We start from the raw sequence: 26,656 nt of genomic DNA, 5'->3' as shown, positions 1-26,656 counted from the left end.
TCTATACAACAGAAACAAATTTTACACTTCCAACCTGCAAAGAATGTTGATGTTTTCTACTGTTTTTCAAAATGCTTCTCGTGAACCACGAAACTGATTCCACTACCCTCCAGCATGCTGTGGACCACAGCTAGTTAGACACTGGTAGGCAAGGAAAGCTGGGCCTCCCTTCTCTCACATGTCCTGGTCTGGGTTCTCAAAGGTGTACAGAGTATTTGAGCCACAACAGATACTCTCTGGGCCAAGACTGGGTTGTGAAAGAAAAGGGATGAATGTTAAAAAGGAAAGTGCCTGCCCTCTAGCAATCAAGAAAGAGGCAGAAGCCCTTGCAGTCAGGGTCAGGCCGGTCCAGCCCAGAACAAGGCCCAAGGCATTCAAATAGCTCCTGGAAGCCACCTCAGCCTGAGGACTTCCTTGCTCTAAGAACCAGCATGTAGTTGCAGTGGTAACCTAAGGTAGAACAGAAGATGAACCTGTTTTTGTAATATTAAATTTCTCCTAACCATGCCTTGGCTCTACAACACACTATGATACATGGCCCTTATTTCCATAGGATTTTGGTGCTATTTACCACAGAATAACATGGCCTTTCTTTTTTCCAGTGATTAGTTTAGACCCTCTCCTTCCTCTTGCACCTATCTCTGTGTGGAATTGCCTGACTTTGCAGGCTGGATGCTGCCTGTGGAAGGACATGGGTGGGATTAAGCAGTCCCCATGTCTTGTTATGTCAGAAGCACCAGGGTCTCTTAGCTGGGAGCTGGTCAGCTGGGGCCTCCATGAGGAAGACCACTGTTATGGACTGAATGTTTGTGTCCCCCAAATTCTTATGTTGAAACCCTACCCACAATGTAATGGTGATTGGGAGGTGGTTATACTAAGATGAGGTCAGCGGGGTAGGGCTCCCGTGATGAGATCAGTGCCCCCTATACGAAGAGACAGGTGAGAGCTTGCTTCTCTCTGTTCTCTGCCATGCGAGGGCATATGAGAAGTTGACAGTCTGTAGCTTGGAAGGGGACCCACACCACAACTTACCACGATGGCACCCTGTTCTTAGGCTTCCAGCCTCTACAGTGTGAAACATTTCTATTGTTTACAGGTCACCCAGCCTACGGTACTTTGTTATGCAGCCCAAACCAACTAAGATAACTACCAACAGCTGTCACTTCTGTGTCTCTAGATGGAGCTGCTTAGTATAAGCTACAGAACCGTTATAGCAATAGAGCAAGGGTTTGGGGGGCAGTGGGGGAAGGGGATGAATTAGAGAGAAAAATGAAAAAAAGATTCCCGTCTATATAAACTTTAAGAAAAATGTTCTCCTTTGGATCCAAGCTTCTCTAGATGTCACACTGTCCACTCCATGATGATGCCAGTTAAGTTTCCTAAGATTTTTCCAAATAGTCTAGTCTGTCTTCCTTTTGTGATCCTAGGCAAAGGAGGCCAGGGCCACCAGGGGCAGAGGGGAGGTTCCGGAAACATTAGTAGTTACCATCTACCAAGCCCAGTCCAGGCTCTAGGGACTCCCAGCTGCTCTATGTCCTCCCACGCTTCCATGGTCTTCACTGGCTGTACATCTAGAATCTTCTCTGACCTAAGCCTGGCTTTCCCCACCTCCATCCTCACCTTGGCTCACACATCTGGCCTCTGGAGGCCAGGAGGAAGAAGGGTCCTCAGGATCAACTGAGCCAGATTAAGGAAATGTATACAAAGTGGCCTGTAAATGAAAAAGTGCTACAGGAATATTTATTTGCTGTTGGTGCTACAAGCCTATTCGATATTTCTGCGCATTTCTAGCAATATATAGAAAGAACCATAAAACCAGTCACACTCTCGGACATAACCTCGTATTGTGAAACACTGCCTGAGGAACAAAACGACAGAGGAAAAAGAAAGGAGGCAGAGATGTCCATGACAGCAGTATTTACAATGGCTTAATCCCAGACAAGGCACTACCGCGCAACAAGTGGGGCGCTATCAGGCAAAGTGTGTAAAACAACAAATAAGCAAGTTGGAATGAGACACAAATATCCAGCCCATATTAGGGGAAAAAGCAGAAGGCAAAAGAGTGCGACCAGCCCAGTAGCAATTAAACGACTAATGTCTGCAAAGTGTGATTCGCTTTTCATGTTTTTTGCTTGCTTATTTTTTATATGTGTGTGCCTTTTGGGGTGTGTGTGTTGGGGGTGGGGGGAAGGGCACTGCTAATCCTTAGCTTTAAAGCTGATGAAACAGAAATTTAACATCAGACAAAAATAGAGGATACCAACAATAACAACAGTGATTGATGTTGTTATTGGCAACAGTGCCAGGAGCTCTGCTAAGCATTTTAGTCTTGGTAACAATGCCATCACCCCGACCCTACAGACAAGGAAAGCAAGGCTCAGAGAGGTTCATGACTTGCCCAGGTGAATACAGCGAGTAAGTGGAGGTACTGCAATTCAAAGGCAGGTCAGCCTGACCCAAGGGCACGTCTTAATCAACGTCTTTCCTTCCTTTGTGCTCTGGAGGGCAAAATCCAGCCCCATGGATTGAAATTACTGGAGGGACTATTTTAGCTCAATCTAAGAAGAAACAACCTTACAGGAAGAGAAAAGAAACAGGCTACACTGATAGGTAGTGAGCACTCGGTCATGAGAAGCATGCAAGTGGAGCCAGCCTCTGCCAGATATGCCAGAGATGCAATTAAACTCCAAAGGTCCTTGGGAATACCGAGGGCCTAAGATCCTAGTGAAGCTCTCAGCTATTTGAAATAGGGGGCGGTGGGGGGAAGGTTGAACATTACCTTGCCTGCATTCAGTTCAGAAATTGCTGCCAAGATCTGCTGCCTGGATCCATCTGTCTTAATACCCAGCTCCTTCAAGTCACCATCGGTAAGCGTGAGGAATGCCTCCATATCCACCTGGGAAGAAAGAAGGGGGATTCGCTACCATCTGCTTGATGCCACACCTCTTTTTTCCCAACCACAACAGGAATATCATGATTATGAGCTATTAGTGCTTATTAGTAGTGAATTAATTATGACTCTTTCCCATTCCTGGCTTTATGCTAAAAGTTTAGTTGAAAGCATCATTAAGAAGTAACTCTCCTCAGCTCTAGCCCTGGGATTTTCAGGATAAGTAGGTACACTTTGAAAGACCCTGAAAATGAAACAAGTAGGGAAAGTCTCCAAGGCAGTAATCTGAGTGGCTAGAGGGGTAAAAATGCAAGTCCTGCTATTAGAAAGTGAATTCCAGTTTAGCTACACTTTTAACAATATCGGCCACTGCACAGAAAATGTGGGTATATGGTGGTACTCACCACGTCTCCCCCCAGAGGACAAGAGATGCAGACTGTGGAAAGACAGAGTGAAAAAATAAACAAGCAAAAGCGATAAGAAAAGAAGAGCCATGGAGAACCGAGGCAGAGAAAGGCTCTGAATAAGGGCACCTCGAAGCCATACAGCCCTTGGTTTCCACGGGAGAAACCCCAACATTTCTGTCATCCCACCTGCACCTCAGCTCCGGGAGAAATAGCTCCCACCCCGTCTTTCCTTCTCTCCTTTAATAGTCACTTTCAAATTCTCGATTAAAAAAAAGTCTTGAACCAGGTTTGAGACAGTGGGGAAGGGTCTCCAACCCCAAGCTCTCTCTGAGATGCACACATCCCCCACCTCTACGATAACTAGCTCCTCTGGGGCTTTACAGCTCATGAGGGGCTGAGGGGCTGAACGGAAAAGTGACACGGTTTTGGCTGAAACCACCTGTTCCCTGGCCCTGCAGGACTCTCCCCATTCCCCACCACCCAGACCTGTGGCAGAAACCCCATACCCAGTCCCCATGGCCAGCTCCTCAGAAGGCACAGAACATGACAAACAAAAGTAGGCAGCCATTAGCAAGAAAATCAGGAAAGATTTTCTTGACAAGAAAAATCACTGCTCAAGTTCAAAAACGCCAAGGAGGCAGGAAAGATAGGGGAGAAAGCAAACCAAGGAAGAAAGCCACGGCACCCCGGTCTGTTTCTTGAACCAAAATACAAAACCTCCTCAATTGCATCTCAAGCTGGTCGGGGACAATGGGTGATTCCTGTGATTACTACTGTATTTATGTGAACAAAATGAAAAATTCTTAACAGCTTATTGAGATATAATTTACCTACCAAACGATTCATCCATTTAAAGAGCACAATTCAAAGATTTTTAGTACAGAGTTGTGCAACCATCACCATACTTAATTTTAGAACATTTTCATCCCTATTAGCAATCACTCCCCATTCTCTCCTCCCTGTATTCCCTGGCAAACACTAATCTACTTTCTGTCTCTACAGATTTGCCTATTCTGGACACTTCATATAAATGGAATCATACCATATGTGGCCTTTTGTGTTTAGCTTCTTTGACTTAGCATCATGTGTTCGAGGGTCATCCATGTCGTAGCATGTGTCAGTGCTTCGTTCCTTTTTTAATGCCAAGTTACATTCCATTGTACAGAGATGACACATTTTGTTTATCCATTCATCAGCTGATGGACATTTGGGTTGATTCCACTTTTTGGCTACTATGAATAGTGCTGCTATGAACTTCTGTGTATGGACATGTTTTTAACTCTCTTGGGTGTATACCTAGGAGTGGGATTGATGGGTCATACTGTAACTCTATGTTTATCATTTTGAGAAAATGCCAAACTGCAGAACGGCAATATTTTAAATATGTGATTGTGAGTGCTTTTAAACAAATAGGAATACTTAGATTAATACACACTCTATATCCAGACATTTAACACAGATTCATTAGGATTTGCTTTTGACCCGCTTTAAAACTAAAAGGCTGCCAGACAAACTTTATGAGAGAGAACAGTGCTCAAAATTACAAAAATTCTATTACAACAAAACAAGCCAAAAGGTCTCCAGGATTTCACTGTAATGAACCGAATTAAATGTGCATGAATTCTATTTCTTCAGCTGTCTCCGTGAAAAAGATCAATCTAGACTAGCAGAATGAAAATCCACATATTTAGACTTTTATTTTTACAGTAAGATTTAAATTGACACTCAAAAAGAACATCCTTACCTCTTGCTCCTCAAAAATGGGTTGATATTTCTCAAGTGATAATTTCTTAAGGATTCCAGTCAGTTCATCTTCAAGAGGGAAAGATGTAAAAATAAGACATTTTAGAACAGCAAATGTATCAAAAGAGTGATCTTCGAACTTTCATAAAGCAGTGGTAATCTCTTTTCATATGAAATTCTACAAGAAAGCCCACCACAGAAAGCAGATCTAAGCTGCGCGCTTGCATGTGAAACTGGAGGCCACACTCCTCCCCTCAGGGCAGGCCCTGGGCATCAACCAAAGCCGCACGGTGAGCTATAAAGACAGAAGACAGGGACGTGTCGTGGGCAGGCTGACTCTCCAACAGCTGCAACCAAGTTCTCAGAGTTCCAGATGCTGGGACTAAAGCTCCGCCTTCTGTCCAAGAACAGTTTTTAACCATGATTTCTTGACTGCTGGCCACTGCGTCTGCAGTATATGTTAATAATGCCAGCAAGTCCTCAGTTAGTCAGAGAAGGAACTGAAGAGAACAGGGCTTGAGAAGAGTCAGGGTTTGGCTCAAGTGTGCAGAGTCTACGGGCCTCTCAAAGGAAGGACACATCTCAGTGGAGCAGCAGAGCCAAAGGGGCGGAAACCAGGGGAGAAAACAGATTTGGGGTATCCAGATATCGTAGCAGGAAGAGTAAATAAAGAAAACAAGACCGGCATCTTGGGGGCTTGAAGAAATATTTATTCGCATATTCAGTAAGTATAAACACCAGACTAGGCATTAGAGATTCAACAGGGGCCAAAACAGACAATAAGTAGGTTGATAGGCCAAAGGCGGCGGAGAATGCAAATGCGTGGGGCAGGCAAACAGAGCGTAGAGGATGCTGCTTTATAAAGGGTGGTCAGGGAAAGCCTCTTTTAAAAGGGACATCTGAGCACTAAATGAAGGAGCGAGATGTGCGGATATCAAAGGAAAGGGTAGCAGGTAGCATCAGGCAGAGGGAACAGTAAGTGCAAAGGTTCTGGGGCAGTGGGCGCAGTTCACAGAAGAGCAGACTGGAGGGGAGAAGGCCTGAGTTCCTTCTTTTATTCACTCACTGAGCGATGGCTACTAACGTGCCTACTGTATGCTGGGAATGCAAGGATGGGAAGGTCCCTGCTGTGCAGGAGCTCTGTGTGCCTGGGAAGATACAACGAAGAGGGTGACAGCTGATGCACATTGCTCACCATCCAGTAACCTGTCCTGGAAGACCCATTTGCTCTTAATGGCAACCCTACGAGACAGACCCTATTACTATCCTCATTTACAGATGAGAAAGCAAGGCACAGAAAGGTCAGGCACCATATCTTGGGTGGGTCTTGTTGCTTCCGCACGGCAGAGCAGGGGTTCAAACCCACGGTCTGGCTACCAGGCCTGTGCTGTGCATACCGCTCTGGCACTTCTCCCATTGGTGATGAGTTCTAGTGTGAAGGCCATGAACAAAGAACTCTGGGATCAGAGAGGACAACTGACCCAGCCCAAGGAGCTGGAGAAGCCTTCTCAGAAGAGCTGCTACTGAGCTCAGATATATGAGATGAATCGAGTCCCAATCCAGACAGAATCCACTGTAGCTTCGTGACACCAAACCTTTGATCCTGCTGCTCCCTCCGCATGCAGTCTCTCTCCACGGTGGTGTGCTAGCAAATGTTTAACAACTGGCTCTTGGGGGAAATGTATGCACATATGGAGGTACGTAAGTTTACTGCAGATTTTACTGATATAAAGAAGATGTAACATACAACTTACACATAATAATAAATCATTCAATACTCTATTATAAATTCCACATAGCCAATGTTTTCATTGTACTGCTGGCATCTCACTGAATTCTTTCACGGATTTTTGCCTTACTCCTATACCCATGGCTACGAGCGCGGTTCCAACGTGAAGGCTAGCTGATAGCTCCGTTTACGTGAACATGTGAGATGAAAAGAAACAACGAAGACGTATACTAAAACTTCATGTGAGTGACCGTGCCGAATCAGAAAACAATTTCAAATCCTAGAGGAATATTTTCTCAATTTTTGTGCTATTCACAATACAGCAGCTACAGACATGACACTTTTACATTTAACTTGCATAAATAACATTCTCTTCATCACTGTCTAGATTATGTCTAGATGATCTATAAAACAATAAATCAAGTCCTGACTGCTGATGTTCACTGATTTCCATGGTATAAATACCACCCCCACCCTCACCTCCCATCATAGCCAACTTCAACCTACCAAAGTAACATTCCTAAAGGTGGAATTGGGAATAGATGCACAGAAGTAATCCATCATTATATAATATTCTTACCATACGGATAAAAGGAGATAAAATCTCAAGAGCACAGATATTAGTAAAATGCACTGAAAATCAGCAAATAAAAATTTTAAATACTATGTACCTTTATATTTAATATAAGTTCATGGGTTTTTTTTTTGTTTTTCCTTTTTTGTCTATTTTTTAATATTTTAGTGTTGTAATTTGACTCTTAACAGCTGTTTAATCACCAGCTTACATATTTCCTATAAACGTAACAATCAGCTGTGGCCCACCACTGCCGCATCGCTGCTCGGCCCGCGTGGCCCAGCCCAAACGCCCGCTCTTCAGGGACGCCCGCCATGGCACTCTGCACTTTGCTGCTCACACAGGTCTCATCCCACCTGGGGTTACACTCATTGAATGTGATAACGTTGAACGTATCTGACTCCCCAGGCTGACTGCGAGTTATCCTAACGCCCAGCACAGGTTACAATATCCAGTGCTTGCCCTAGAAGCCTTCATGGAAAGAACATGAGGCTGAGAAGGTGACAAGCCTCACTGCTTCCAGCGAGAGGGGTCTAGCGAGAAAAGGGACACAGATGGAAAGACAGGCACAGGAAAGGCCTGCACGCAGTCCTCAACTGGGGCCACACATTCCCCACAAAAACACCACGAAGAATAACTGTTTGGGGACGGACTAAAGCCTCTGTCCTGTGACAATCTAATGTCCAAATGACAAGGGTCTCACTGTCTCAGGACCCAGAAATGTCAGAAGGGAAAACTAAGCTCTCTAAGCAAAAGAAATTAATCTAAAAAGAAATCGTTGTCAGGTTCTCCTGTTTTCATCCGAATGATGGTTCTATAAACCTTTTAAAATAATGAATGTGTTAAAAAAAAGAGTGGGGTACAAATACCTAACTGAACCTTAGAAGTTTTGATTCCTATAAGCCTCTGAGGAGGGAGAATTCATGAGTGGTAAAGTTGAGACTTCACACAGAAAACGTGGTTAGGGAGGAATGGGGTTGCTAGTCAATGCTTTTATAAATGATTGTACTAGGTATCACAACACAATAAAGCAGCCCCCAAATAAAGAGGATGTCAATGGCGGCATGCATTTATCGACTCAGGACAGACTAGAGCCTGTGCAGTTGACTTCAAGTTATCACTTGTTGGGCAGAACCTGCTCAGCACTTCCTTCCAGCAGCCGCAGGGAGGTGCCCGCAAATGCACTGGGGAGGCTCACACACACATCGAGATTTTCCTCCCCTCTCTGATCTATCATACTCCGTGATTTGCATCTGCCTGGACCCCAACTCTCGCCAAAGCTCCATGACCTCTTCCCTGCCTCCCTACTCCCAGAAGCCACCAAAAGGCAGTTTTAAAAGACAACATTCTTCTGTTCGTCTCCCTTTATCTTTCCTGGGGCCTCTGCTCCGGCCCTGCTGTCCACTTCATTTCTCATCATCCCTGTGGGAGGGGCTTGTGATTCAAGCATGAAGGTTCCAAAGTTCTCCTGGTTGCAGTAGACATCTCCTTTTTGCCTGCCCAATATCCATCCTCCTCCTCTTTCTGGAAACAGCACTTTAATTTTCCTTTGAGGAGCTGCTTCTCTTCCTCTTCCAATACACACAGTTTGGGCAGGGCAGATCCGGACTCAGGATCCAAAGACACATGATCTAGGCCTGGCCAACAGCACATTCCACCCCCATAGACACAGAGGTAGGCAAGAATTGGCAAATGACCCAAGTCGTTATAAATATAGCCAAGGCAGGCCAATGACCTTTACCCTTGGGATTTTGCAAGAAAGTGGCACTCCTTCTGCTGAGGTGGCTAAGGAAGTAAGCCGGAAGCTGCTGGGGGCATCCTTGCCACCACTTGGAGAGAGCCTGATATATGGATAGAATAGTCTCAAGACACCTGGATCCAGACCTACCTGAGGCACACCCTAGACACTGCCATCACATAAGCCCACAAAATATCAGTTTTTTTGGTTTTCTTTTTGCTTAAACCAGTTTGAGTAGAAATTCCATGACTTGCAACTGGAAGAATTGATTTGTACAAAGTTCAGGGAATGGTACATAACTGGTGTTGGGGAAACATTTCTAAGGGGGCATGTTTGCATATAAAAACAAAACTCACCTACATTGAAAAAGTATTTGAAGGAGCTTACCATATCTTAAACACGGTGAAGACAAAAATACGAGGTAGAATCAGGGAAGGGGAGAGAAATGTTTGTTTCAAATAAACCTGACCTAGGATGGCTACTGCCATGAAAAGCACCTGCCAAGTCACCACGGTTAAGAGGAAAGAGTAGGGTTTTGGGTTCTCAGGCGACTCACCCTCATCAGTGATGGTTCCACTACTAGAGCCTCCACTGCTCTTGGATTGCCGGTGGGATGAGGAGGAGGACACAGAGGACTCGGCTGCATGGCCTTTGGGGGAAGGGGAAGGCGTGAGGGTAGGAGAGGTACTTTTAGAGGTAGTGGAAGTTCCAGACGGAGGCCTTTTGCTCATCTCCAGTTTCTGCAGAAAGGAATAAGACAAATACATAGCTATCACCTGGATGATAGAAATGATTAAAACAGACACCTACAACAGGGAACACTGGTGATATCTGACTCAACAAGACATCTAACCAGGAGTGTAAAAATCTACTTAAAAAAAAAAAAACATGCAAAGCAGAAACAACACTGTAGAACAGTTACAGAAGAATCCTCCCCTGAAACAGAGGCAGTGAGTGGGATGGAAAAAGCAGCCCACTAAGTCAGGAAACCTGGGATTAGTCCTGTCTCTCCTAGCATTGTGTCCTTGGCCAAGTCTCCTTACCTCTCAGTTAACCTGGCTCTGAAATGGAAGTGTGGCTTATATATACACGAAGTCCCTTTCTGCTCTTGATGTTTCCTCATCTAAACCAGTTGCTTCTAACCTTTCACCAAAAAACACAGTTTCCCCATGTCTGCGTGTGTGTGATTTAGCCTTTCTAAAGAAGCCTTTTTTATTTGGAAATACTGTTCAACTTATAGAAGAATTATAAAGATAGAACAGAGTCCCTGTGTTTCCCTCAGCTAGCTTCCCCTGATGATAACATCTTACATAACCATAGTACGATGACCAAAACTAAGAAGTTAACACTGGGGCATACTATTAACTAAACTAGAGACTTGACTCAGATTTCGTCAGTCGCTCCACTAACACCCTTACTCTGATCCAGGACCTGGTCCAGGAGCCCACGTTGCACTGACTTCTCCTCACATCTCCTCAGTCTCCTCCAATCTGTGACAGCTCCCAGTCTGGCCTTTTCTTTCATGATCTTGACACCTCTGAAGAGTCCTGGTCAGGTATTTGAAAACTGTCCCTCAATTTTGGTTTCTCTTACATTTTCCCATAATGAGATCTGCTTACGGCTTTTAGGGTAGACGACCACAGCAGTGATATGCCACTCTTAGCACACCGCACCAGGAGACACGAAGTATCAGTATCTTATTACTGACGATTTTAACCTCCATCACCTAGCTAAGAAGGTGTCTGTCAGGTTTCTCCACAGAGAAGTTGCTATTTTTTCCCTTAATAATTAATAAATACTCGGGGGCAGATATTTTGAGCTAAATATTGTTTCCCCTTAAAGCTTTACCCAGTAATTTTAGCATTTTTTTGTGGATCTTTTCTAGAGCAATTACTACTATGATATTCTAATGGCAATTTGCTATTTCTCTTATTCCTTACACATTTATTATTTGGAATTTTTTGGTAGGAAAGAGTTGGTCCTTCTCTCCCATTTATTCAGTTATTTATTCATTTCAGTATGGGCTTGTAGATATTTATTTTATTCTTTGGGCTGTCACTCAATATTACTGTTATTTATAGTTGCTCAAATTATTCCAGCTTAGTCACTGAGACCTTTCAGGGTGGCTCCTGTGTCCTTTTGACATGCCTTCTCTCTCTTTTTTTTTTTCCTTTCTCTTTAAAGCATTTCCTTACTTTCCAACACCACAAAATGCTTCAGGCTCATCCTGCATTTTCACCAACTCACTATTAGAATAAGCTATTTCTCCAAGGCTCTGGTATCTTTTATTGGAGAACGGTATTTAGAAACCAAAATCTGGGTTCTAGATTGCTCATCACTACCGGGATGTCACTATTTCTAGGTCCTCTCAGTGGACAGACCGAGGAAATATATGAAGTATACCAGCCCATGTATACACACATAACCATACTTTATCTATCAACCTCTGCATGTGTATTTATTTATAAGCATGCATTCATGCTGATTCAATACTGACATATCTGACTTCAACATCCAAAGGGTTGGTTCTAGCATTTCCCCTTTAATTCAATCTCTTGACAGTTTAAAACTGGGCTCATTATATTTACTTATTTGTTCAACCTTAGTATATACTTATATATGTAAAGTGGTTTTAGAATTTAACCCATATTCCTGTAAGAAAAAAAATTTATCACCTAAAGTACAGTGCTTGTGTATGGTTCTTTTTGTCTTTAGTTTTATTGTCTCTACTTGACATATGGGATCTTCCCCACCTCCTACACTGTGTTTTGTCATTCATAATATAGTTAAATCTGTTGTCATAGTCTGCATTCCATCTTTCATCCCTGTTTTTTTAATTTTCATACAGTAGATATAATTCTGTTGCATACAATTCTATGGGTTTTGACAAGTGCATAGAGCTGTGCACCCAAGAGAGTACCACCCAGAACAGTTCCATCATTTCCAAATTCCCCATGCTGTCTCTGTCTTGTCAATCCTTTCCCCATCCCAACTCGTGAAAGTAACTGATATATGTTCCATCCCTACAGTTTTGTCTATCCTAGAATATCATATAAATGGAATCACACAATATGTAGACTTTTGGGTCTGGCTCAACGTAATACCTTTAAGATCCATTCAAGTTATTGCATGTTATCAATATCACATTCCTTACCATTGCCAAGAAGTATTCCACTGCCTGAATGTACAGTGGTTAGTTTATCCATTCACCTGTTGATGAGCTATTTCTAGCTGGAAGTGATTACGGAAAAAAAAAAAAAAAAAAAAAAAAAAAAAACCTATTAACATTCACCAACAGATATTTGTATGGACAAAAGTTTATAAAAATTCACTTGGGTGAATATCTAGGAGACAGACAGACAGCACATGCTGTAAGTCAATGTTTCGTTTTATAAGAAAGTGAAGAGTGTTTCTAAGGTGGCTGTACCAATTTGCATTTCCACCAGCATTAGAGTTCCAGTACCTCCACATTCTCATCAGCACCTGTACCTTAAAAATATATATTTTTTAATTTTAGCCAGTCTAATAGGTGTATAGTGCTATCTCGCTGAGGTTTTAATTTGCATTTCTCTGACAATTAATGATGTTCAACATCTTTTCATATGTTTGCCATCTGGATTTCTTTGATGCAGTATCTATTCAGATATTTTATGCTTTTAATTTGTTGATTGTTTTCTTATTGTTGGGCTTTAAAAGTTCTTTACTCAGTAGTTTAAATATGATATGGTTAGGTATATTCGCTTTTATACTTACCCCATTTAGTGTTTTCTGAACTTCTTGGATCTGTAGTTTGGCACCTATCATTAATTTGGGAAAATTCTCAGCCATTATTTAAAAATATTCCTTCTTCCCCATCATTTCTTTCTTTTCCTTCGGGAATTGCAATTAACCATATGTGAGAGCATTTGATACTACTCCACAATTTCCAGGTGCTCTGCTTTTTTGTTCTTGTTTTTGCTTTAACTTCTCTTTTTCTTTGCGTTTCAGTTTGGGTAAGTTCTATTGCTCTGTCTGCAAGTTCACTTATTCTTTTCTTGGCTGCATCAAGTGTACTGAGGAGCCCATCAAAGGCATTCTTCATCTCTGTCATGTGTTTTTTTTCTTTCTAGCATTTCCACTTGATTCTTTCTTATAGTTTCCATATCTCTGCTGAAAGTTACTGTATGATCTCACATGTGTTCATATTTTACATTAGAGCCTTTAACATATTAATAGTAGTTCTTTTAAACTCCTTGTCAGATAATTCCAATACCTGAGTCATATCTAAGTGAGATTCTTCTGATGATTGCTTTGTTTATTGGGAGTGTAGTTTTTCTTCCCTTTTTGTATGTCTCATAAATTTTGTTAACAACTGGACATCTTGAGTATGATAGTGGAGACTAAGATAAAGAGTTTTTATGTCTGGATATGGGTACTGAGCCCCTTCTAACTAACTACATCCCAGGGGTGGGGGGTGGGGAAGTAATTTCTCCCTTAGGTTTTGAAACACTTTGTCATTTAGCTACCTATATTATTAATAAATTCTTCCCTCTGCTTTTCTTATAAAGAAAAACATTCAATAATAAAGGTTCTGATTATGCAGGAGATAATTAGTATATCCCTACAAAACAGATATATCCCAGCCAAAGGCAAAGAAACATGATACTCTGGATCTGTGGGCAGCATTACTGGGGAGGGGGCAGGTAAATATAAGATTTAAGATGTTCTGAAAGATTCCCTATGTCCCCAGTGTAGCAGACTGTGTTAATGGCCTCATCGCCACTCCTCTCTGATCTATACCCTTTGCTGCGTAATTCTGTGTTTTCTCCTGCACTGGGTGTGCTGATTTGCTTAAAAATCTTGATTGGTTTTCAACTCATGGCTTCAGCCATTGCCATGAGAACACATCCAAGCTTCCTGTGGACACACATGGCCCAGTTATCCTGGTCATCTCAGCCAACAGCCAGACATGTAAGTTATCCCCCCCAGACCACAAGAACTGCCTAGTTAAGTCCAGACTACACTGCTAACCCACAGATTGACAAACTAAAGAAATGCCTTTCGTTTGAAACTACTGAGTTTTAGGGTAGGAAGAGAAAGCTGATATACCCACTGGGCCTTTGGGCTTTCAGAGATCTGGGAAGTGTAGACAAATACTCTGACTCCCCCCATTTTGTGCCTCCTAAAGCTCACTTCGCGCTGATTCACGAACGAGCTAGATAGAAGCCATGCCTTGTGAATATTCCACGATTACAGTGGTACTTGTTTCAAGCAAAGTACAAAAACCAGATTCAGGAGGCTCATATTTTGAATACTAATTTCTAATTCTTCCTAAGGGAGTCTTTGAAAAGCACTTCATGTCTTCATTTTGCTGCTGGAGACACTGACAGAAAGCCCACTCCTGGTATCCTTTGATTTAGTGCAATGGTTTCTAAGAGCCCTGGCTGAGCTGGCTGCAACACTCTCTGCGGTGAGGGTGGGGGGACAGATTCCCCAAACCCCGTCCCGAGAATCTCATTCAGCTGTGCTGGGTGGGGCCCAGAAACCTGAAGATCACAGCATATTATTATATTAAGAATATAAGCTGATGATCGAACTGGATCATTTCCCCAGTTTACTATTTCCTGAATGCATCTTTTGACACAATTTTCTTTCCATTGGAATACACCTGTGTATAGATTATATATAATAGATGCACTCAAGTGAGATAGAAGTTAATATAATTGACAACTTAGATGCCTATTTCCAGCACCAATTGAAGGAAGCTAATAATACGGCACATCTATTAAGATCATCAAAATAGAAACAGAAAATTTTAGGCAACAAAGAAGAACTAACCATATGAAAGCCTAGACCAGCCAACTTACTTTAATGAGTGGCTGAGTTTCCTAGCAGCAAAGGCAAAATGAGAAATAATCATATAATTCTTACTGAAGAAAGAAAATGTACCAAAGTATCAGTAGAGACATTTTTTCTAGAGCCAAATTCTAAAAGGAATTTAATTACATAGATCCTATTACACAAGTAATTTTCGATATAATGGAAAATATGCTAATGTAAAAGGAGAGAAAAACTTTTTCCTGGAGCTGTATTGTAAAAGGAACTTAATTATGTAGGTCCAATTGCAAAAGGGATTTTCAATAACAAAGAGTTGTGTAACCAACTCTTCTGGTTGGACATAAAATAAAGATTATTTCTTATTCATCCATTAAAACATCAATCTGGAGGCACTTCTGGGCAAAGGTCCAGGGGTGAGGCTCTCAGGTGATCTAACTGTCCTCGGAAAGAAAGCTTAAGATCTAGAATATATGATGGAGAGTGGGGCTATGCCTGGATTTGGGATCCTCTCAGAGGCAGAAATAGGCTTCACTGCACCCCTGGGAGAAGGCACTTGGAGGGGACCTGGGGGAGGAGCTGGTTCACACCCACACTCTAGGGGCTCCCTCCATCAATCAATCCAGATGAAGGGGGCATTGTGAAGATACTAAAAGACTTCTCATTCCAGAGAGGCATTTAGGGTTTCTAATCCATTGCAAACTCCACAGCTGTGGGGATAGCTCCAGGGCTGCATTAATGAAGGGAATGGTGCCAGAGCAGGGAGGTGAGGCTCCGGCCCTCTCCTGCCCACCGACCTTCCTTCAGCTCCTCCCCTCTACCACACTCTGGCCTCTGGCGTGCTGCACACACTATCCTCTCACCCTGCAACAGTCTCTCATCCTGCCCCACCCCTGCCCAGTCTATCTGCCTGTTCATTCTTTAGGTCTCAATTTAGATGTCACTGACACCCTCAAGCCTGGTAGGGCATCTTCCCTTCTCCACAACAGCCCCCTACCATGCTAAAGTGAGACTGCCTCTATCCACAGTGACACCCTGAGAGCAGTTACCAAACTCCCAGTTCACTGCTGGATCCTCACTGCTAGCAGTACGAGGCATAGAGCAGACACTCCAAAGATGTGTATAATGCATGAATAAAGTAGTGCTAGTAACATTTACAGCTGACACTTACACAGGCTTACCAGAGGCCACGCTCCATCCTAAATGCTAAAGATTTTGGGCTCAGATTTGACCCTCAGCACTCTGGTCCTGAACCCATACTCTGAACCCTTTTACTCTCATCAATGAACAAATGTGTGCGACACAAGGCAGGATGAGGCACCTGCTAGTGCCCGGGAGATCAGGCGGGAAGTGAACATGTGTGCTGGGGACGGAGGGCACAGGGTATGATCTCAGTGACTGCTCACACGATCCAGCCCTTCTCAGCAAGTCCAGGAGTGACTGCTGGAAGGGGCCCGTCGTTAGCCCTGTCCTATAAATGTAGCACCGCCCATATTCCCCAGCATGTGGGCCACGTTAGGACAGAATCTATGAGTGTTAAGAGGAGGAGACAGAAACAGAACAAGCACCTTGCCACTGGGACCGCCACCACCTGTGGGGGAGACGGGGAGCTCAACCGGGCTGGAAGCAGGCACTGGCCCAACAGGACTTGATCGATGGCTGGGCTTCGGCTCAGATAGTCCGGCTGCTTTTTTCCTCTGGGCAGCAATCTGAGACAGGACACTGTCTATGCTGCCACCTGAGGGAACAGGAATAGGAATGACTGCCACGGGTCCAGAGTACTGCTGACTTCCTGTGCTGACTTGGCTGAGCCAGAACCACACTTCCTAGACCCTCTCCCCATGTGGCTCTGGGTCAGGGCTGGCCACAAGAGGACTCTGCATGAGAACCAGAAGGCAGCCATGACGCAGTGGCCATCATGTGATGAAGGTGTCATGATAAGAGGTGGTGAACGATGCAGTGCCAGCAAGATCGGCTTGTCCTTGCTCCCTCCCCATCCCCTGGCACCACAGCCTCTGGCAGGCACAGACGCCTGCTCTGCCCTGGATTCCCGCGTATGCCCCCCCACGCAGTGCCTTCCAGCCGCACCAGGGCTCCTCCCTCACCTTCTTACTCCCCCTTTTTGGAGCTTCACATGCAAGGCTCCTCCTGCAGTTTTGTCAGTAACTTCCTCATTCTATAATACTCAAGTGATGTCAGCTCCCCTGAGTGAATCCTGATTGCCATTATTCCCCCGCCCAGTTTCCCAAAACCTACCAGCAACCGTGAGTTATTATAAAAGAAAAAAGGAAAGTGATAATACCCAGTGCTAGGGAGTGAGCTTGAGGGAGAACACCGATAACACAGAGCATTTACCAGGTGCCAGGCACTGCTGTTAAGTATTTTACATGTATAAACAGTGTCGTTCAGGAAGGCAAAACATCATAAAAAGCCTCGAAAACAGGCAAACCCACTCACTGATCCCACCACTCTGATTTGAGGGAACTTTCGTCAAGCAAATCACTGACAGAGTAGGCAAATAGAGAGGAGTGAAGGCATTACTTAGTCTGGTGATCTACGAGAGCAAAAATCTAGAACGGCCTCAGTGTTCAACAAGAGGAAATTGGTTATATAAAAGTGTGAGATACTTCACATGAATGGAATGCTGTTTGGTTATTAAAAAGATGCTGTAGATATAGGTGTATGGACGCAAAAAGGTGTCACGACATGGTGATGCATGCAAAGAAGAAAAAGGCTGCAGAGCGGTCTATACTCTGAAGTCAGCCTGCCTGGGTTCAGGTCCTGGCCTGGCTACTTCACAGCGGTGTGACCTGGGTCAAGTTATTTAACTTTCCTGAACCCCATTTCCCTCATCTGTAAAATGGAGATGTTGGCCTCGCAGGTTATTGGGAGACTGAAGAAGATAATCATCCATTTAAAGGGCTTGGGACTACGCTCAGCATGTACTAAGTGCTCAATAAATTACTATTCCACTTCCGTAAAATAGTATGCAGAAAGTACTTTACAAAGATATACACCAAAATGTTAATGATCTCTAGGAGATGAGATTATACCATTATTATTGTTGTTGCTGTTGTTGTTATTATTATTATTATTATTTTGGTTTATCTGGTCTTAAAGCTTTTCTACAAGAAGCATGCATTCCTTATATAGTACCATAAAGCAGGGTACCCTTCCTGCAAAGGTGACTGGTTAATCCCGAATGCGCTCAAGGAGGACAAGAAACTATGCTGTAAACTCAAAATAACTGTGGGGCACTCCAGATTGAGCCCGAATTGTCCCCAACTTGCTGTATGTCCCTGGGCAAATCTCTCGCCCACTCTCAGCTTCAGTTTCCTCATCTGTTCAACAAAAAGGCAGGATGAGAAGCTAAGTTTTAACCTTAAAGGATTTTAAACACCATGAAAACGTCATGCACTGCTTCCAATTTCTTATAAAATTTTCCAACAAAATAAAGTCTCCACTCCTCCTGCCACCCTCCAACAAGTGCATAAGAGAAACCTTGAATTGTGAATTCACTGAAAAATCCTGTGGCCACATCGAGAAGACACAGTACGTGCAGTTTTTTCTGGGATTGTCCGCAGAGCAGACAGAAGAGGTAGTTGTTCATGCCCTCGGCCCCCAGGGATATTCTCACCCACCCCCCACCAGTGGCCCTGCCCAGGTACACACCTGAGCGGTTATGCAGCTCTCCACCGTGCCTGCTCATGCCCCCTACCCCACTGGAGCCGCCTGAGGAATGAGGTGAGTGGTTGAAGTTCCCAGAACTGGCAGGAGAGGCTGGGCTTCTGGAGAGAGATGGAAATTTAACCGGCCTGACGGGAGTCTGTAAAAGAGTATGGTGGATGTCTTGGTTAGGGTTTGCGGTTCCTTTCTCTGGACACACAGAATCACAGCGGGGAGAACTTGAAGTTCAGCCAGCCCACTGCGGCCAGTGTCTGCGTCTGCCTGTCCTTGACGACGGGTGCTCAACCTGCTAGGAGTCTCCTGAGAGATGGGAGTCCACTTCCAGCTACTGGCAACCCGACCATTAGTGCAAGCTGGGCCCGTGACATTATTTCCCATGGGTCACCCTGCTTTCAGGATCACCTGACTCCTCCCACATTGCGGACCAAATGCAAACCCACCCTGACCGCCCTGAGCATCTCCAAGAGACCAGGCTCTTGGTTTCCTTGTAGAGATCTACCAGGGAGGCAGCAAGCGTGAGAGTCAGCCCCATTTTACAACAGAGATGGAGGAGGCCGAGCTTCTGCAATCACTTGGCACATAGCGGCAGGTCAGGTCCAAAATCCTCGTCTTTGGTTTGTCCATTTACTATATCCACAATGTAAACAGTCCCCACATAAGGTGATAACTTCCCATCTCGAGAGGAATCTCAAGGGCCATGAAGACACAAACCACTGTGGTCCAGAGGATAAAAGTCGCGCTCCTTCCGGGTGCAAGAAAACACCAGTAACGTATACAGTTGCCTCCTAGTGTTTGTTCTTGGTCATGGACCTGGGTGATATGTCGAGTGGAACTTGACTGAAAGCCAAGAATCTGATTTTTGGTCCCAGACCCACCCCATCTGGTGATCTTCCTCAAACTACTTCCCCTCTCGGGGCCCCAGTGTTCTCATGTACTAAAGGGAAGGTCAGATTAGAGCAGGTCCTCGAACTGTGTTCCTTGGAGCACCAGGACTCCAGAGAGGGGATGGAGAAGGGGGGCTCCCATCTTTGTTCCCTTCCCTCTGACACTATAATCTGTTTATATATTAAGTTCCTTTGTAGGATTTCATTAGACAAAAGATATCATCACTCGTTTAAAAGAAAACAAAAAGCTTTAACCCCTCTGGATTAGTGGGTCTGAAGGCCCTTCTGCCTGCAACACATTATGATTTCAGTGAGCAGTGAGTGACGCACCAAAGCATGTCAACTGGGCAACTTACAGTATCTATGCTCCCGCTGCCCATGGGATGGCCCCTGCTGGCTCTCTGGGGCAGCGCAGTCTTCGTAGGGTCTGCCTTCCCGTTGTGACATGTCCGGGACCTGTCTGAGCTCCACAGCTCAAAGCTGGAAGGGGGTAAGAAAGGAGGGATGACTGCCTTCAGCTTGTCACTCGGGAGTCTGGTGAAGGGGGCTCCATTTCGAAGCTGAAAAAGACGGGTTGTGGGTTAGACAAAGGCTGAAGAGGGCTCCCAGCTCTGGGAGAAAGAACCAGGTTTTACTGCTTCTCAGAGAATGGCACCATCTACCCCTCCACCTGAGTCAGAAACCCACGTGTTGTCCTCGGCTCTCCTCCCAGAAACCGAGCAATACTTGCGTCTGCTCGGTTCCAGCTCCCAGCTTCTCTTGGATGCATCCACAGCAGCAAGATTAGAACAGGGACAGAGAGCCAAGGTACAGCCAAGCGATGTTTGGTGTGCTGCAGGGCGGGGTGAGGGGGTGGGGGGCAGGGAAGCTGGAGAAAACAGGGGAGGCATCCCCTACTGCAGGTAGAGAGGGCGTCTTAGAGTAGAAGCATCTGAGCTGAGCCCAAGGCCAATGCAAGCTGGCCCAGTGAAGATGGGGGAAAGGGCATTGCGGACAGAGGGAACAGAATGTGGAAAGGCCTGGAGACAAGAGGAGCAGGACAAGTATGCAGGACAGCAAGGAGACTGGTGTGACCAGAACTGGGGCTTTCAGGAGGACCAGGGGACTGGGAGGCCCAGGCTAGCTCTCTGTGAGCCCAGCAAACTCTCCCTTCCCCATCCCACCACACCCATCCTACTCTCTAGCTACACCTCCCACTGCTGACATTTTTAACTGTCATCGAATTTTAAATTTTGAAAATGTAATTTGGGGTCAGTATAAAATCCACACAATGAAGACTGGTGGATTGTCAAAGAAAAGCATTCACACGGTCCACACTAACTTTAATTAAGAAAAGACAGTGAACCTGGTGCCAGATGGTGCTTTGCAGGGAAGGGCATCCCACAGCTAAACCTGCCTCTGAGCCGGGCATCTCCGCAAGGATGGCTGCAAACGCCCACTCAGCAGGGCTCCCTGGCCAGCCTCCATCTATCAGGAGGCAAGCAGACACACTGCTGCCCTCTACAGAGCATGAGGCAGGACAGCAGTGCTCCAAGGCAGAAAGCAGGACATCCCAACCCTGGAGGTTCCAGGCTTCTCCCAGTCCGCGGACAAGTGCTCTCTCCTATGGACCTCAGCGATTTCATTCAGCAAATGGGGGGAGAGGGGGCTGGACTGGAAGATGACTAAGGACACTCGTAGCTGCAAACCCACCACAGATGGGCATTTTCCCTCCTTTGGGCGAGAATCTAAAATTGTTGCACACTTTCTGGAAGGCAGTGATATTCATATCCTTTGACCCAGGAATTCCATTTCCAAATCTTTATCCTGAGGAAATCATCAGGCAAGTGGGGAAAACTGAGGCATGAGGATATTCAGCAGCGCTGTTAAAACAGCAAAAAACTGGAAACCCCAAAGTCCTCCACGCCAGGCTCCAATGGCCAGTCAGGCACATTTCCTCAATGGCATGTTGTGTCACAAAGCCATTTAAGATGTGATGTGGCTAAAGGCTGTTCAGTGACACAGAAATGATGCTCATGACAAACTGTTAACAATAAATCAGGCTCGGTACAGAATGGGGAAGATAACGGTGCCTACTCTGCATGGTTGTTGGGGAGATTAAATAAGCGAATATACGTAAAGTGCTATGAATAGTGGCTGGTGGTACTTGGTAAGTGCTGTGTTAAGTATCTGCTATTATATATAACATGGTATAGATGCTAAAAATGGTAGGAAAATTACTCAAATGACATATGCCACAAAGTGTCAATCATCATTATATGTGTGATCAAGGGTGATTGCTCTTCTCTACATTCTACCGCATCTTCCGAAATTTCAGTAACAACATTTCTGTCTTCATGCTGACAGTAATTATTACGACTTAATGATATTACCGAATGCCGGGCAGTGCAAGCTCCCACGGTCAGTGTGTAGAGACAGCAGTTTGCACGGTGGGGCAAGGTGGAGCTGGCAGTTCCTGGTCAGGACCCTCACAGCAGCACAGCACTCAGGTCCTGGGGCGACCTAGGCCTTCCCCTGGAGCACTTCTGCTCCCTTCTCCTCTCCAATACTGCCCTCTCCTGGCCAGCCTCCAGATTAGGGTCTCGGAGATCAATGGACTTAGTCTAACCCCTGTCGGAAGGCTCTCATTTTGGAGAAGAGGAACATGGAGCCCAGAGAGGTGAGGTAACACATCCAAGTTCAAACGGCAGCTAACTGAGAGCTCACTCTGGGCTAAGATCTTCCTGTGGATTTTCTTATTTAAAAACCACAACCATGCAAGATAGCATCCCTAAGTCAGAGACTACTGGCTGCCCAGTATCCATCTTCCACACCCTCCTTAGTAGACACCCTTGTTATTTAGTTATTGTGCCCACAAGCACCTGGAACAAAGACTTCATCTCCCAGCTTCCTGTGCAATGTTTTGGGGCAATGTAACTAAATTCTGGCCAATTTGATGTAAATAGAGTGATGTTTGTTTCCAGGAAAATTCTTTAAAGATACTTGACATGTACTCTTGGCCACCTCTTCTTTCCTCATCATTCCTGCTGGCTGGAAAGAGAAAGTAATGCTCAGAGTTCTTGGACTAAGAGGTGCCCTTGGTAATAGAAGCCATACCTAGGAGACCAACAGATAGAAGAAACTTAGGTCCCTAAGTCCATTAAACAATGTACCAGTCCTGAAGGTCACTTATGTGAGAGAAATAAGCTGCTATCTTATTTATGCCACTGCTATTTGGGGACTATGACTCACAGCTGAACCTAATCCTAACATGTCTTTAGTTTATAGATGAGGAAACTGAAGCCTCTCAGGCTGGAAAATCCTGTGACTCCTCTCCGCCTAGCTCTCCATCACCAAAACGGTGAGTCCAATGTCTCCTATCAACTCCTACCCCTTCAATGGCCTGTCCTCAGGGCCGCCTCCCACAGAATGTGATTGGAGCTTACATCTGGCCATTAAGCACCGGCACAAACTTACCTACAGTTTAGGGCTGACATCTGTTCCGACTCTTTGGTACCTATTGTTACACATTTTGATAGCGACCCCATCCGTGACTACCACAAAGAAAGACAAATGCCCTCGTTCCTCCTCTGCTAATCAATCAACTAATGACTGGTAGATATCTGAAATGCTTTTAGTAAAGCCCCACACTCACCATGGTTGTCAATAACACATCTTCCTTTTCTCCTCTTGTGCTCCCAGGACCTGAGAGACAAATGGAAGTTTCCTGAAATGATCCCTCCACCCCCATGAGTGCACAGCATGAGGATGAGTGACCGGGTTGGCCTTCATCCTGATAAACCAATTCTCCTGAGCAATTAAATATTTAATAATAATTGGTATTCAATATCTGAATAGAAGGAAAGCATTAAAAATGTATCTCGGAGTGTGTTTTCAGCTTTTTCCATAAACCACTGCTGTGCTGGGTCAGACAGTGGTGCACCCAACTCAATAGTCTGTCTCAAACAATGGTGCCAAAGAAGACGGTCTGGGTGTGGGGAGTCTGTCAGAAGGCATCTGATCTAACCAATTTCCCAATCAGTCTGGGAATCTCCTTTGGCACTCTGGCAAAGTCATTCAATCTGTTGAATACCTCCAGCAGGTGGGGAGCTCACTACCCCTCCTTCGCCTGGGTAACTCATTCTATTTCAAAATACTTTCAGTCCCAGAGACCGACTGCATTTGATAGGTAGGAAAATCACAAATCGGTGGCCTCAGGTCCCTTCGCAGTGTGGAGGACAGGAGCCTGGGACTCTTGCCAGCTCCCCCATTCTACCACACTGACAGCATTTGTGCGCCTAAGCCTCTTCTTTGCCAGACCAGCCACTCTGTTCCAGCGTCGCCCTCCAAAACCTCACCTTTGACATCAGCCTAGGAGGTAGGACACAGGGCAAAGGATTTGGGTTTGGCCATTCTGGAAATTCTACCACACCTATGACTTTTTCTTACCATTGTCTTTCAGTGTGGGGGCCACATCGGAGAGCCCAGAGCGGCTCGTCTTGTCCTGGGGGGCTGCCCTCATTGTGGAGTCCAGCGCTGGCTCCGGCTCATCACAGAAAGGCAACGGCTGGTTGCTGGACAGCCCACGGGGCAGGGTCTGCATCAGTTTCAGCTTCCGGAACCGGTTGGACATTCGGTTCCACCAGGACTGCCAAAGGAACACAGAGCAGAGTCACGCCCCGGGAACACCCCACCCAGGGACAGTGACTGCACTTCACACACACCTCCTCTCCCCTCTCCTGGGCCGATGGCAGGCATTAGCAATTGACCACAGCACCTTTCCCAATTAGCTCTGGTTCTCTCTGAATTCCTCCTGACCTTGTCCTCAGGTGCCATTTCAATAGACTAAAGGTGGCCGTGAACCCTAATTGCCACCCCCATCTAATAAATGTCCTCATTGCACAGGCTGACAAATGGAGACTCAGACAGGGATGCCAACTTGCTCCAAGTCTTACAGTGAGTCAGAGACAGACAGATGGACAGAGGCCATGCGGAACACCTTAACCATCTATCACTGCATCACCCCTTCGTCCCTACTCCAGTGACAACACGAGAGATGTTGGGGCTCCATACCAAGGCCTGGCCATCTGCTCCTGTAACTAATGTCTCCCCACCTACAGAGAGGACAGTTGCCACCTCCCAGGGTGTGCTCACAACCCCGTGACAGCTCAGAGGTACTGGCACAGCCCCAAGGGAGGCCGCGAGGGCCTGGCCTACAGATACGGCAGTGAAGATGAGGATGAAGGGATCTATGCACGCGGCACTGTGAGGAGGAGGAATCGGGAGCCTGAGCGAGCGACCAACACAACGCGAATGCCAAGTCTGCCGATCTGAGACGGTACTAGACCCTCAGACGGGATGCGGGGGGCGGGGCAGAAATGTTTGATTTCAAGGAAGTAAAGAAGGATGGAGATGATATAAAGTCCAAGGAAAAATACTAGGCTTGTAGTTGGAAATAAGCAACTGGGGTCTGGTTTGGGTATTTCCGGGAAGAAGCTGATGGGGGCCTGCAGACCCCAGGGAGAGCCCAGAACGGCGATCAGCTGATGTTCTCCCCGCTCAAGCAGAGGCCGCAAACAGACGGCCTGGGGACAGAGGTGTTCGGTTTAGCCAGCTCAGTACATCATGCAGAATTTTTTTTTAAATTCCCTACATTTATAAATTGACTTTCCACATAAAAACCTGGATTTCTAGTTTTCTCTGGAAAAAAAAAAAAGGGGGAAGATCTTGTAACAAAGACCCACATTCTTACAAAGCAGCCGCTGATGCCATTAAGTGGTTATGATCACCCATTTTCCCTGGTCCCCACTATTCCCTACTGCTCACCCCACCTTACTCCCCACCCCTGCCAGTCCCCAACTGCACCTCCCCCCCCCACCCCCCTCAGCCTAAACCAGCCTCAGGTTAACAGGAAGTAGTAGCAGGTATCCCCAGCTCCATCGACCTGGCTTTCTAAAGCCCTTTAAGGCAGAAAAAGGCAAACCTTGAGGCCGCCCTTGTCATCAGGCAGCACTGGGACACTCCAGGGCTGTCGGACCTTCGAGTGGGGTAGGGGTGGCGGGTGGCTGGGCCGGCCTTTGTCTTTATTCACCTGCATGCAGACAGATGCCAGCAGTCGGACAAGTTCCGTATCTATGGGCACAAAAGGTAGCGTTTTACCTGCAAATCTGTCAGGCTATATGGATAGTGGGCCCAAGACGACCCCTGTCAGCCTTAGAACTGAGCCCTGCAATGCCAGAGTCTGTCTTACTCCAGGATCAAGGCACCTGCCTTGCCATCACATCTTCAGAAGGTGGCAAAAGGACCAGCAGGGCTTAACCCACTTAACCAGAAAGAAAAACCAGAAGCCCTCTTCTCCCAAGAAGGCAAGGGGGTGGTATGTTTGAAAGAGTACAGGATCTGCACCCAGGTGCCAGGGGTTCAAATTCTGCCTCTGCCCCTCTCTGCTTGTGTAATTTCAGGGAAATTCAGGAACCTCTCTGTGCCTCTGTAAAACGGGTGACGTTACTATCCACCACATAAAGGTATCTGGAGAATTCGAGGGAACTCCCGGCATATGGTAAGTGCTTAAGCATGGTTAAGTATCATTAGTTAGTATTAACTCAACTGGGTTATTCTAAAAAGCAACAAGATTAAAAAGAAACTACTACAAACTCTTCACAGTGCTTTTCTCCTGACAATCATTTCTTTCTTTCTCTCCAAGTGTTCAATAATGAGCATGTGTTTCTTTGAAAATTTCAGGTAAAAACTTCATTTAAAAACCCACTAGGGGGAAAAAAAAAATCCACTCAGGGTTGATTGCTTCATGGAGAAAGGGAGCGGGAAAACGGGCAGGGAGTGAAGGAGAAGAGACACGGTGATAAAGAAGACTTTGTCAGAGAAAAGCACATGTCATCCAGCCTGGGGTCCCGGGGGGCTGAATCTGAGTGAAGTGAGAGAGACTGCTGGACTTAGGCGAGGGCCCCACCTCTCTGGCTGCGTCACTCGTTTCTCCGGGTCTCAGTCACCTCCTCTCCACAAGAGGATGTGAAGCTTTGCTTCCCTTGCACACTCTGCAAGGATGAAAGAGAACCAAGCAGTGTATCTGGGACATGTGGGCCCTGCAGCAGGGAGAGCTTGTGGGGGTGGCAGTGCTGGCAATGAGGAAGGACATTCTGGCCTGGCCCTCCTGTAGCTAAGAGCGGCAGCAGGAATAACCCCATTTGGGACCA

At 45.6% G+C, this 26,656-nt stretch overlaps 1 protein-coding gene across 1 annotated transcript in view; it reads right to left on the bottom strand.

Moving 5' to 3' along the window:
- Nucleotides 1-26,656, bottom strand: part of ANKS6 (ankyrin repeat and sterile alpha motif domain containing 6) — a 46,374-nt gene that overhangs the window by 6,006 nt on the left and 13,712 nt on the right. Inside the window, exons 6-14 of the mRNA XM_016146295.2 lie at nucleotides 25,429-25,577; nucleotides 23,895-24,093; nucleotides 23,101-23,150; nucleotides 19,823-20,026; nucleotides 18,568-18,721; nucleotides 16,464-16,633; nucleotides 9,638-9,821; nucleotides 5,042-5,109; nucleotides 2,780-2,896 (exon numbers count right to left, since the gene is read on the bottom strand). Of these exons, the coding sequence (XP_016001781.2) occupies nucleotides 2,780-2,896; nucleotides 5,042-5,109; nucleotides 9,638-9,821; nucleotides 16,464-16,633; nucleotides 18,568-18,721; nucleotides 19,823-20,026; nucleotides 23,101-23,150; nucleotides 23,895-24,093; nucleotides 25,429-25,577 (1,295 nt within the window). The remainder of the gene's footprint in view (nucleotides 1-2,779; nucleotides 2,897-5,041; nucleotides 5,110-9,637; nucleotides 9,822-16,463; nucleotides 16,634-18,567; nucleotides 18,722-19,822; nucleotides 20,027-23,100; nucleotides 23,151-23,894; nucleotides 24,094-25,428; nucleotides 25,578-26,656) is intronic.

The sequence above is a fragment of the Rousettus aegyptiacus genome, unplaced genomic scaffold (assembly GCF_014176215.1).
Source record: "Rousettus aegyptiacus isolate mRouAeg1 unplaced genomic scaffold, mRouAeg1.p scaffold_m13_p_3, whole genome shotgun sequence".
NCBI lineage: Eukaryota > Metazoa > Chordata > Mammalia > Chiroptera > Pteropodidae > Rousettus > Rousettus aegyptiacus.
This window is presented reverse-complemented; position numbering and strand designations above follow the sequence as displayed.